This window comes from Centrocercus urophasianus, unplaced genomic scaffold (assembly GCF_019232065.1).
Source record: "Centrocercus urophasianus isolate 14NV4802_14NV808 unplaced genomic scaffold, USGS_Curo_1.0 seq_34, whole genome shotgun sequence".
NCBI classification, from domain to species: Eukaryota; Metazoa; Chordata; class Aves; order Galliformes; family Phasianidae; genus Centrocercus; species Centrocercus urophasianus.
Window position 1 is genome coordinate 7,086,109 of NW_024884911.1, and position 13,094 is coordinate 7,099,202.

The 13,094-nt window shown below is 56.7% G+C and overlaps 1 protein-coding gene across 1 annotated transcript; it reads right to left on the reverse strand.

The window, feature by feature from the left end:
• Positions 1 to 2,833: 2,833 nt before the first annotated feature.
• On the reverse strand, positions 2,834 to 12,753 carry LHX6 (LIM homeobox 6). Its single transcript, XM_042831072.1, has 10 exons — positions 12,721 to 12,753; positions 12,462 to 12,602; positions 12,180 to 12,365; positions 11,983 to 12,104; positions 7,823 to 8,043; positions 5,637 to 5,737; positions 5,465 to 5,560; positions 4,518 to 4,692; positions 4,065 to 4,168; positions 2,834 to 2,933 (listed from the first exon to the last, which is right to left on the reverse strand). The coding sequence occupies exons 1-10, from the start codon at positions 12,751 to 12,753 to the stop codon at positions 2,913 to 2,915; spliced, it is 1,200 nt and encodes a 399-aa protein (XP_042687006.1). The 3' UTR covers positions 2,834 to 2,912.
• Between the last annotated feature and the right edge of the window lie 341 nt (positions 12,754 to 13,094).

Here is a 13,094-nt window from a genome sequence, read left to right on the forward strand (position 1 = left end):
AAAATGGGAATGATTTTACTTTATTTTTTGCTTTTAATCTACAGACAGGAGATGAATGCAAATGACCTGAGATAAGGTTTGGTTCAGTGGCAACAGTCAGCATGAAATAGATCGTGAAACAATGTATTGAATAAATTAGAGGATTTCTTACATTCTTGGTACAGTTGAGTATTTTCCATACACATAATTAGCTCTAAAACTGCACAAGCTGAATTGCTTCCAGTTTTTTGCAAACAGTTTGGGCTTGATATAAACAGAGCCTGATTTCTGAATTAGCAAAGCTGCTCGTGGCTACCTGTGGGAAGCTGCCCTCAGCCCGTGCTGCACAGCGATGCTCCCCGCTGCGCCTGCCCTCCCCAGCCCATGCATTACAGCCACTCCCAACAGCGGCGTCCATCTCACAACTCGGACGTACAGTGTGATTCTCAAGTGGTTTGTCATCAGCAACTCAGCTGATAGTTTGCAGGTATGTGTTTAACAGCCTCTCTTTCGTGGCACTGCTGAGACAGAAGATAAATACAAGAGACCGCTTTCTCCCTCAAAAAACCGTTGTGGGAATCTCAAGCGCTGCGGGCCGTCAGGTCACCTCACAGCCTGAGGTCTCTCCTTCAGCCTCAGCTTGGACCTGTTAGCTACCCGTCTGCTAACTGCTCCAATTCCACAGCCTAACAATCACTCGAACACACAAGCTCGAATTGAGGAGTGGGGCCCTGGTGACCCCCGAACCAGCAGCTCTCCCAGCCGAGCTGTGCACACACAGCAACATGCAGGAAGCAAAGAGCTCTGCTCACAGCCCATGGAGGTGGGCTGGACCACTACAGGCAGGGAGAAGGGACACAAACGCAGCACCTTAGGGCTGCTTCTGCCCAAGGAGATGCTGGGGAGCAGTGCCTCCTGCCAGGCCACGCACAGGGTGTGTTTGGGCACACACTGGGAGTGGACATTCACATGTCAGATGGTGACAGTAGCACTTTGCGGACCTAATTTCCTCTCTCCTTCCAAATGTTATTTCAGACTGAGAATGGAGCTGCTAGCTGTTGGCTGCAATTAGAACACTGGCCTAGCTGTCCAAATATTACAGCAGTCTCTCTTTTACATACACACACACACACATACACACAGAGGTGTGTGTATGTATTTCTTTCAGGATATCAACACGTGCTGGTGTTCAGCTATTTCTCCAACCAAGAGAACTTGGTGCCCACCCAGCAGACACAGTGTGAGCCAGTGCCACCAGCTCACCATGCAGGGCTGATGCTGGAAATTGATCTCCAGAGAGAAAAACACGAGTATTTGAATTAAAAACAAGTTACATAACTGATAGATTCCTGTCTTCTGCTCCTCAGGCACAGCTCAGTCACGTTACGCACTGACTGTGGCTCATTGCAGGCTTTCACATTCTCGGAAATGCTGCCTCCTGAAAGTAAGCAGCAAGACAGACCTATGTGCTCCCATGGAGAGGGGCTTTGTTAGCAACCTTGGCTCTTGGCTCAGTGCAAGCTGAGAAGGGCTGGCAAATGCTAGCTGTTTACTTTTTGTTATTACCATCAATGAAGTATCATTTCAGAGCTTTTTTCCTGATCTGCAGCCAGACGGCCGAGTACTTCCTTTGTTGTTGCCATGAGACTGCCCCAAGGGTGAGCCCCACACGCCTGCTCCTCCGTGCACAACCGGTCAGGACTGTGCCTCATCCAGGGACCTGGCAGGAGCAGCTGCCTTGCTCTGGTAAGGGATAGGGGTGAGCAGGTGTTGCCAGATGGAGGAACACGCATTGCCTCGCTGCCTGCCGGCCTCACTGCTGGCAGAACTTCCCTGGCTGCTCCCCGGTCCCTCCCTGCTCTTCTCACTAACTGAGCCCAGAGCTGGGCCCCTCTCCTGGGGTCCACGCCAGAGCAAGTCACTTCTACACATCTACTGGTGAGCTTCCCTTAAGGATTTCTCAGTCCCAGTGTATGGAGCATCTAAGAGTTTGGTGTAGGTACATTCCCAAATCACCCATTCATCATCCAACATGACTTAAAGGAAATAAAGTAGCTTGTTAATAAGGAACGAGAATAATAATAATAAAAAGATTTGGCAAATGGCTGTGAGAGGAGAGACAGTCGGTGCTCTGAGAATAAGTCAGCAAATGAAACCTTCAGAGTGCCAAGCCTGGCTCTGCCACCGACCAACCCTACCACTCCTTTCAGTTCAGGACATCTCCATATCCCCTCCTATGAAATGGGGGGAACACTAAGATTTACTTACCTTACAGAGTGATCAAAGGGCATGTGATTCTAAAGCACTTTGAGAAGGAAGAAAAACTGCCTATTTCCAGCTGGCATCGTGTTTTCCACTTAGTGGAGTCACAGCTACCTGTGACTTTGGCTCAGGAGTCCTCCGTGTACTCTGAGTTGCTGAGCCAGAGCCCATTTCAAGTCTCACACATGCAAGTGTAAATGAGGAGGGATGTCCGGGAACCAACAGTGCTTCACTGGTGCAAAAAGAGAATCAGGCCAAACTGTGTAAATTCCTCCTTTCTTTATATTCGTGGGTGATCATCCAACCCCCCGTGATTCAGCGTGTACTGATGTGTTCATGTGCCCACGGCTTGGGAGCAAGGTTTGTAAGCACAGCAGTCACTCATTTGGGCTGTGTCTGGCATTGTCTTGGAGAGACTCACTGTCATTCTACAAGTCCACAAGAAACAAGTGAAAAATGCAACTCTGCACTTGACACACATATACACAGAGTGTTGCTGGAGAAATAAGAGTGGATGTTAGATGCTGGTCAATGGGAATAACCGAGAATGCCGAATCTGAGTTTCTCCTGCATGACTGAGAACAGTTGCCTTGGGCTGGACACTGCGTTTCAGCGACTGAGGGGCAGTGGTGCTGGGAGCGCCATGGGCAGGCGAGGAAGAGCTTGCGGAGTCAGTACTGAAAGAGGATGACCTGGGGGAGAAACAGGAACCAAGCGTTAGCTGCTTCCAGAGACAAGCGGCCCTCACGGCAGAAATGGGATCTCAGGGAGCAGCCAGGCAGCACGCACCCAGCTGAAGCAGGGCAGCCACCTTCACTGAGGGACAAGCTCTTGTGAGCCATTGTTGTCCCCAGTCCTGCTCCTAGAACAGAGCCTGCAGGGAACACAGTTTTCTGGAATTCACCATGGAAGGAATTGTTTGGAAAAGGAATTTGGAAGGCAGCTCTATGTCCTGAGAACCCAGTCCTGCAACATCTGCAAGCAAGCAACAGCATTTAAGTCACAGGAGCTAGCTGCTGCTGCAGAGTCTCTTTGAATGACAGCATCAGAACTACATAACATTTCTGAAAACTCCGCAGTTTCTGTGGTGATAAAGTCATGATAAAATGATAGCACTCTGACCAAGCAGTAACTTGCTGTGCCCCTGCCTCTGCTTGTCAAAACATAGCTCAATAATCTCTGGTTGCTGCACTAAACAGAAAGAGATGCTGAGAACTTCTAAAAGATGAAAGCTAAAATGATGCCAAAGGCTCAGCATTTCCTCAAAATGAAACCACTTAAATTGAGATCCCAAGCACATATGCAACAGTTCAGAAGCCTTGCCCCCAGATGAGCCCTATGTAAGAATGGACAGATGCTGAGGGGCTCAACAGCAAAATATCAATGCATGTTTCTTAGCGAGACGTTGTGAAATAACATTCCGATTCATGATACAGTAACAGCCAGTTGTTATTTTTTGAGCAATTCTGGAATTCCCAAGAAATGAACCTTTCCTGTTAACTCATGGAAAGCTGTGCAGACCGAGCACCAGCAGTTCTGGGGGAAGGGAGAACCGGGCACAGAGGAGCTCAGGCAGGAGGTCACGAGACCCCAAGGCATCTCAGCACACCACGACATTGTGGGGCATTCAGTGCAGAATGCAGTTGTGCCATTTACCGACAGTCATTCTAAGGTCACCAAAATGAAGGAAACACAGCCAAGAGCCGGCGGCTGCCAGATCACAGAGTGCTGCTCACAAGAGCCAGCGGTGGCACTGATAGGACACAAAAGCTGCTGCTACAGGAGGAGGTTGGCCCCAAACTGGCAGCAAGGACCAGCATTACCTTCTCGCCCCTATTCGATAGCGGTCCTTCCATGTCTGCTTTGAGGTGCACTGGAGGAGCCGTGTAGGGAAGTCTACAGTGCACTTGTCCACACTGTACCTGACCTGTGGAGGAGAAAGGCCTCAGCCCCGTGCCCACAGCCAGCCCCACAGCGCGGCCTGGCCAGGGGGCTCTGAGGGGACATCGCCAGGCTGGGGCTCGCCAGGGCCCTGTCCCTCTGTGAGGGGTGAGGGTGAGGAGAAGCTCTGTGGGCTCACAGAGCCCAGGCGCTCCGTCCCACTCGCCCTTCTGCCATAACACCACTCGCAGGCGCTCCGTCATGGCCTGGCGGTGAAACAGCCAGCCTGCGAGCGGGCTGCTCGCTGTGGAAAACATAGAAAGGCCTGCAGCGGTAACGCCAAGGAGAGGAGCTCTGTGGGGCCGAGCTGTGCCCCCCCCCGGCCCTGCACTCACTCTCAATGTATCCATGCAGTGTCACCATGCGGGCCCTCTCCGGGCTGCTGAAGGGCGAATAGTGGATGTCCTCGGCGAGGGAGGAGGGGATGCGGGGCGGGGGGGGCCCCGAGGGCGGCACCGTGTGCTGGGGAGTGTGTTTTTTATGGCGGGCTCGGCAGTTCTGGAACCAAACCTGCAACGAAAGCAGAGGACACTGAGGGAGGAGGGCAGCGGGCTGAGCTGCACTCACACACGGGGAGCCATCGCCTCGCACACAGACCCACAACAGCCACCTCTGCAATCACAAAAGGAACCGTGTGTGGAAATGCCCACACAAACACCACGACAGCGTCCGCTGGTCCCACAGCGTTTCACTGCAGCTGAGAAATGCCGGTGCTGCAGGAGACAGCCCTGCTCCGTCCCACCGGCAGCCACGACTGTGTCTCACTGCTGTTGATTAAAGCAATGGTTTGGGGTTACGCCCTAGAACTAAAACATGAGTGGAAGTTTTTCCATGCCAGTGTGGTGTTTTCTTTCTTAAGCTTTAATTTCTTTAGGAAAATTGGGAGAGAAATCCTTCCACAAGTCACAGCACGGAGCAGTGCCCTGAGGCCATGCAACGGCCACAGCAAGGAAACAGCCACAAGCGTTTGACAAATCGCTTCCTGCTCAAAGCACCTTCAAAAAACAGCCCATAAAGAATCGCCCTGCACGTGGGCTACTTGATCCCGTGCTGAATGAAGAGTCTCAAGAATGGAGGCCTGAGCCAGGTCTTTACACATTAGAAAGTTAAACACGTCTTTGGTAGAAGAACGCTGGATGATGCCCACACTTTGCCTTCATCCCACACCCCGTATCCCACACCTGCTTCCCATACCCTGCGTCCCACACGCCGCATCCACCTGTATCCCATGCCTGCATCCCATGCACTACATCCTGCATGCTCGCCCACGGCCATCCCTCACCTGAATGACTCTCCGACTCAGCCCCGTCATGTCTGCGAGTTTCTGAAGAGTTTGTGCATCGGGGTTGTTGTCCTGAGCAAACTGTGCCTGCATGACCTGGCAGGTGGCAAGGAGAGGAGTCAGCTTGCAGCTGACACCGCAGCCCTTCCCGCCCCCAGCCCAGCCCCACTACCTGCAGCTGCTCAGCGGTGAAGGAGGTGCGGGCCCTTTTGGCTGGCTTTGGCTGGCTGTCCTGCTCTGAGGGCACGGCCCCCTCCAGTGTGATCCCATTGCCTGCGAAAGAGAAGCCCAGTTTGAGTTCAGTGCAAAGAGCTGAACAACAGCCGTGTGCCTCAAGCGTCCCTCGGTGTGCATAGCAGTGCTGGTCTGGAGCTGCATGGGGCCACTGAGTTCTCCATCGCCAAGGGCAATGCTGACCCTGATGGGTTTAAAGTTGAGTAGCAGCAATGTTGTGGAAGATGTGGAGAATTATGGATGGGGAAAGGGAAGTGGGAAGATGGATTCTGAGGTCAATTGAGCCAGCCCAGTCTCGTGGTCACCACTTGGCCGCATGCCCCAGCAAGCAGCCCAGAGGAGCCCTGCCTGCTGCTGGGCACACCAGGACCCACACCATGTCACATCCCCGTTGCCTCCATCACCTGTGTCATTTCAACAGGCTCCTTGCTCTTTTCCCTGGCCCCAAACCTCCCTGACCTCCTCCTGGGCCCTGAGGCAGCAACAGCAGAAGCAGCCCCTTCCCTGCAGCACCACTCTGCATGATACCATGGCCCAGGGCAGCAGCCTTTCTGCAGAGAGATGTGCTGAGGCAAGCCTGACTGTGCTCATGCAGCCATGGAGCCACTGGGGGAGAGGCCAAGGCCAGGGCCAGGACCAGGGCCCCCACCCCATACTGGGGTCTGCAGTGAAGCCCATGCACTGCCCAGAGGAGTGATGGATGAGGGAGGGTGCATGCATGGGGCTGGCGCTCGCCCCGCTCCCAGGATGCGCCTGCACACCACGGTGTTTGCTCTGCAAGCTGGACAGGGTTGTGATTGTCTTGGCTGGAGTTGAAGGACTTTCTCATATAGTTTGACTTGTTCTTTTAGGATGATGAATGGGACTCTGACTTCAGCAACATCTGTTTATTTTTCTTGTGTGTAAAACCTCATGTGCAGAAGAAATTGCTGGGTAATTACTGGAGGGGGAAAAACGTGTGGCCCTTTAACTCTGCAGCAGTGCAGCTCCCCAGAGCCTTCCCATCCCCTCCTCCAGCCAAAGGGCATGGGGAGGTGGGCACCTGCCTGCGGACACTCAGCCCCTGTCCTGACACTACCACAGCCCCTTCTGCAACACAAATCCCAGCCCTTGGGCAGGGCCAGGGCACTGAAGGATCTCACAGACAGGCCCAGCCATGACCACAGCTGCAGCCCCGCAGCCCCACACTCCTCCCAGACCCACGGCCCCTCCTTCCATGCCCTATGCCCTTCAAACCAGCCAGCCATTGGAGCCTCCCAGCCCAACAGGGCACACTGTTTCCATCCTCTTACCCAAATGCTGTAAACAGAAACACTGATTATTTTCATGTCAGGTTGTTAATCACTTCCACATGCTGCACAGGCTGGGACGTGGCATTGGCCTCCCCACAACCGTGAAGCTCTACTGAGTGGCACACAGGCAGGAGCTGCACTCCCAGTGCAGAGGGTCCCTGGGCACTTCCCTCAGCATTTCTGCAGCTGCACAGTATCTCCGTGGGCAGTGTCCCTGCAATCCAGCCAAGCACCAGAGAGGCAGGCAGGCCCTCTGCAGCCCCGCTCCTGTCACCACACAGCCAGCCGCAGCCTGAGAATGTGGGGCAGGTTCCACTCTGGCCCAGCCCAGTGATAACACGATATGGCATGGCCTCACAAACCCTCCAGAGCCACTTTGTTCTGAGCACCACTCAGCCGCTGCCCTGCAGCCATGACAGTGCATGACCTCATGGCACCGGCAGCAGTGGGATGCAGTTTGGAATGTGAAAGCCACTTGCAGCGCATCCCTGGGCGGGCAGGGCCAGTGGAAAATGATGGGAAGGGTTTGTACACCCGCCAGGTTTCCCACCTTCTAGATTTATGACTCACAGCCTCCAAATCCCCACGGCTTTCTGACCCACCACATGTGGCAGTGAGGCACAGCGGTGCGGTGGAAGCAGGGCCGGGGCCGTGCTCAGCACTGCCCTCAGCACACGGCTCTGCTGCAGGACCCTTGCATGGCCAGCGCAGGAGCAGCTGCTCTGCAGACACCATCCCGCAATCCACACATGGAAACAGCCCTGGCCCCTCGCCATGGGCGGCGATATCCCAGCGCAGTACCTGGGCCAAGGGCAGTGTTGTGGCCACGTACCATTTTCTGCTGCTCGCTTGAGGTTCTCTATCATGGTGTCATAGTGGATCCGGCACAGCACCTTCTCCTCCACCAAGCCGAACTCCTCGCCCGTGGAGAGCTGCCTCTTGCAGGAGAAGCAGGCGAAGCAGGCCAGGTGGTAGGCATTGCCGCGCGCCCGCCGCACCCAATCACTGGCGTAGATCTGCCGGCCGCAGCGGGCGCACTTGGTACCAAAACGGCTGCAGGAGGAGAAGACACAGCGTGAGGGTGGGCAGCAGAGCCTGAACCCCCCCGAATCCCCTGAGCCCACACGGAGAAAGGGTGGCAGTGAGAACGCCCCGGAGCTGCTCGCAGGCAGGGATCTCCAGCACAGGGTGCAGCCGAGGGCCGAGCTGTGTGAGCAAGCGCTGAGGTCACGCAGTGCAGTGAATCAGCCTCCAAGTTCACGGGCTTTTTATTTTGATAACAGGCGGTGTGACACTCAGATGGAAATTCTGTTAGAGCCATTTTTCCCCTACTGCAATAAATCAAAACATGTGTTTTCTCCTAACACATACAAACGTATGCATCTGCTCTTTCCTCCTACAAGGAGGTCTCCTCGCAGTGAGAAGATGATGATTGTGCTCGGGTTTATTTATGCTGGGAACTATTGTGGCGGAATGAGGAGGTACCGATGCCGCCCCATCCCCGCACACCAGCGGCTCTGCCTCAGCATCTCAGCACCGCGCTGCCGGCAGCTGCCCGGGCACAGCCAGCCTCAGCTTCTGCTAACACGGGTGGGTGCTCAGTTCGAGTTTTATTACTGTTAAAATAAATAAACACACCAAGCAGCGAGCAGTGGGGGGAGGCGAGCATCTCCTCCAGCACGGCAGAGCTGATGCTGGCCCTGACACAGCCCTGATCTCAGCCGCTGAGGAAGAGAAAGGTTTAAATTTTTCAGCCTGACCATCGCTGACCAAAAAAAAAAAAATTAAAAAAAAAAAAAAAATCAACCCCAAAACCTGGACCAACAAAAAAAAGCTGCTTAAAGAGGACATTTCTGAGCTGAAATTATACAGAGACTTAGCTAAGAGATTTCGCTAATTTACTTCAGATGGGAACATTGTAAACTGACTTTGTGCCAGCTCACTTATATAAACGCACAAACAAAAGAACTGTATTAATTTTTTATTTAGAAGTAGAAATCGTTCCTGTAAGTCGAATTACTTTGAACAATGCGCTATATAAACAGTCGTATTTGCAGAACGCTCTCAGTCAAGGGGGCAGGCTCAGAGGAACTAACGACACGTGGTAGTCGCCTCTCCCCACTTCCATCACTCCCTGCTCCGAGCGGGCAATGCAGTGTGCTGGGACAGGCACGGCCCGCGCTGCTACTGGAGAGGATGGCTCAGAAATGAGACCCTGCAATGCACCGAGCTGCTCCTGATGCTGGGCAGTGAGAGCCCCGTGAGCCCTGCGCACTCGGCAGCTGCAGGGCACAGGGGTGGTCTGTGGGGCTCCCACTGCCCGCCTGGCAGTGAGGGGACAAGGATGGGGCCGAGGACGGAGCCACGCTGCAGCAGGATGCAGCCCAACTGGTATCCCTGCTGGCAATGCTTGAATTCACAGCCCAGGCATCGCCACCAGCCCTGGCCCCTCGCAGGGTTTGGGGCTGGATGAGCAGGCACTGCCAGCTCTCCGTGACAGGAGACAGAAAGCAGCATCAGGCATTTCCAAGGAGGAATCACCCCATTCCACCACCTCAGGGAGGGTTGCAGTGCCTGGGGCACAGGAAGGCACCCGGTGCCACAACTCCCAGCCCTGGCACCCACTCCTGCCCACGAGGTCAAGGTGAGGGCCACCCAGGGCCATCCACAGCCCCAAAATCCCCATCCCCTCCTGGTGAGCTCCATCAGAAGACCCTAATGCAGCCCCAGCAGCAGCAGCTCCCAGAGATCGCACAGAGCGATGCAGAAGACCAAAGCAAGCCCATCTCCACGCCGAGCCACAGCTGTGCCCAGGCTGGAGCACCACCCTGCAGCACAGAGGAGAGGGGTGGCAGAGGTCACACTGCCACCAGCCCACCTGCAGGCCCTTGCTGTTCCAACCCACAGGGATGCACGCCAGGGCTGCTGTCCACGCACGCTGTCTGTGCCCCGGGCAGCCCAGCACGGCGCAGCATCCCAGGGTCACACCAGGAGCACACCAGGACCCGGCTCTCTGCAGCCGTGGGAGTTTGGCCACAAGCAGCCCTCGCATCGCCTGGGAACACTGTGTTCCTCCAACGGAGCTCCACGAGCTCCAGTTTTAATTTGGTTCTCCTCAAAGCGCTGGAGCCCTGGATGCCAAATGCAATTATTTGACAAGACACAGGAAACAGCAACGCTTGCTCAAAAATGCACGAGGCCGTGGAGCTGCCGCAGAGCCAGCACTTACACAGCTTCACACGTGCAGGGAAGGGCCGGGAGCAGCAGGGGGCACGGGGCAGCGCCTGCGGGTGGCCCCGCGCTGACCCTCGGCATTGGCACCGGGCAGCGATCCCTGCATGGCTGCATCCCCGGGAACTGGCAGCGGGGCTGTCTGCTCCGCTGTTAAAAAACACATTTCATACGCAGCAATACAAAGAAAGATAGAAAGACAGAAAGAAGAAAGAAAGAAGAACAAAAGAAAAATAAAATAATAATAATCATAACAAGTCTAAACAGTCAAATTTGCGCTTTGCCAAGCGCTGCGTCCCTGCTGTCTGGGGATCTGCAGGGCAGTCCTGAGAAGATCGGCGCCGTCTCGGAGAGGAACCCGGGTGGGGTTCGTCCGAGGCAGCAGCCCGACCGCCGGCGGCCCCGACCCGCGACCATTGCGGCTCCTGATCGCGGCGCTCCTGGAGCCCGGCCCGACCCGCCAGCACCGGGAACCGACGGCAGCGGCAGCACGGATCGGATCGGCTCCGCTCCGCCCGGCCCCGCGCCGCATCGTTTCCCGCACACACAAAAACGAAATCATTTTGTGCTACAGCCAAAGGCGGGGCGCGGGTGCGGAGCTCCCCCCCAGCGGCACCGGCCCGCCGTGCCCACCTCCGCGCTCCGCTCCGGCCCCGCGCTGCGCACCGCAGTTCCCGGCACAGACGGTGCTTTGGGGGCAGATCTCGTTCCCCGCATTTGCCCATAGCCAATTTCGAGATTCGGTTCGCTGCTTTAAAGCCGTCTTTGAAAACTTCCATCCTTTCAAAATATTAATGAAATCAAAACGATTATTAATTAATGGAAACGCTGAAAGCGCTCCGAAGCAGCGAAGCGGCACCTCACAGTTCCCCAAACGTCCGTGGGTGCGGGGGGGATTCCAGCGGACTCCGGAGCCGGCGGTGCGCACACGACAGCGGCACCGGGACGGAAGAGCACGGGACAGCCTCACCGTAAATAATAAAAACAATAGTAACAACAATAATAGCAAAAAAAAATAATAGTTAAAAAACAAAACATTGCGGAATTCAGCAGCGCGCTCCCTCGCAGCACAGCCGCCACCCGCTCCGTCCCGCAGCGCAGCCCCGCAGGGCTGAGCATCTCTTGCCCGCGGCTCTCCCTCCCTCCCGGCATTCCCGCACCGCGCCGGGACGGGAAGCGCCGGCGCTGAGGGCTGTGGGGCGAATGGAGCCCCAGCGAAGAGTTTGGGATTCCTCCACCCCTCGCGCCGCAGTTTCTGGAAGAACGCGCCGTGGGAGGTTATCACCCAGAGGCGATCACCGGGCTGCGGCCCGACTGCGGAACGCCGACCGCGGGGACGCGGCTCCGAACCTCGCGGTGCGTCCCTGCCCGGCGGCCCCCGGCCCCGCCGCACACCCGCCCGAGGGCTCCGCGAGGCCGGGAATTGTTTCGGTTCTGTACCTTTCTGACACCAACGACACTTCGGCTTTTTTTGGTGCTAGCCGGCATAAAAATGGTTTTAGAAACCATTCGGCCCCGCAGACGGCCGGGGACGCTTCTAAAAGCCGGGCCGTACCGTCCAGGACAATGCCCCGCACCGCGGTCCCGCACCGCAGCGGGAGGCGGGGAAGGATCCCCGGGCGGGGCCGCGGCCGCCCCCGGCTCCGTTCCTCCCGCAGCCCCGCGCCGCCCCGAGCAGCAGCTTTGCGGCCCGGCAGCTTCGCAGCCGTTTCCCGCAGGGACCGGCCAAGGACGCCGCGCACCCCCCGGCCCGGCTCCTACCTGAAGTAGTCCATCTTGCAGAAGATCTCCTTGTTCTTGATGTAGCAGCTGTGCTGCTGCCGCAGCGAGGTCCGGCACACGGAGCACTCGAGGCAGCGGACGTGCCAGATGAGGTTGTTCACCTGCGGCGGAGCGGACAGAGGCTGAGACCCGGGGCCACCCGCAGCCGCCCCGCCGCCCCGCCGCCCCCCGCTCACCTTCAGCAGGTACCGGTCGAGGATCTCCAGCCCGCAGCTGGAGCACACGTTCTTGCCGGCCGACGGCGTGGAGGAGGAGGACGAGGACGGCGGGGAGCAGACGGACGGCGTGGAGGGGGTGCTGGGCGCCGAGCGGGCGTCCTCCTTCTCCAGCGCTGCGGGCAGCGGCTCCCCGTCGGGCTGCGACTGCGGGCACAGCCCCGCGGGTATCCGTCAGCCGCGGCCCCAACGCTCCCGACGCGATCCCCGCCGCGTCCCGACCCCGCATCCCGCACCGCTTACCATGGCGCGGCCGTGCGGGTCGAGGCAGCGGGCGGTAGCTTTGGGCAGCGGCTCCGGCGGCATCACCTTGCGGGAGAGAGCGGGAGAGGGCGGCTGCGGTTCCATGCGCCGGGCGAGCGCGGGGCACCCTATATAAACCGCCTCAAAACAATAAATAAGAACTTTCTAGTGGCCATTTAAATCCTTTGCAACAAAAGCTGCGTCTCTTTAATGAAGCAATTTGAATGTGGATTGAATTCTCTCCCTGCCTGCACTTAACCCGGGCCTCTTGAAGTAATCGCTCGGTTCCCATGCGAGCCAAAGCGCTGAAAAAAACCCACAAACTACCTGCAATTAGAAATTGCCGTAAATGCCCGAGATAAGAGGTACCCAGAGTGTCAATTCCGGCTGTCAATCAGGGAATCCATCAGGCCACCCAAAGAATTGCAAATTTGATTTTTTTAATGGTAGTAATTAAAAATCGAAATTCTTCCCCCTCTCCCTCCGCCGAGCGCGAAACGCCCCAGAAAGCGCCGGGATGCGAAATCCTCCCCTTCGGCGCGGGAGGCGGCGAGCGACCCCCGGGCCCGGCCCGGCCCGCACCGCCCCGCACCGCCCCGCGGCCCCGCGCCCGGCCCCGACGGCGCTCACCTT

Excerpts from the sequence above, each read along its gene's own strand:
- LHX6 (XM_042831072.1), bottom strand. The coding sequence starts at position 12,753 with ATGGGAACCGAGCGATTACTTCAAGAGGCCCGG. Across the intron at positions 8,044-11,982 it reads TGCAAGATGGACTACTTCAG|CCGTTTTGGTACCAAGTGCG; the intron begins GTAGGAGCCGGG and ends CTCCTCCTGCAG. Across the intron at positions 4,693-5,464 it reads TGAGTCGGAGAGTCATTCAG|GTTTGGTTCCAGAACTGCCG; the intron begins GTGAGGGATGGC and ends CTTTCGTTGCAG.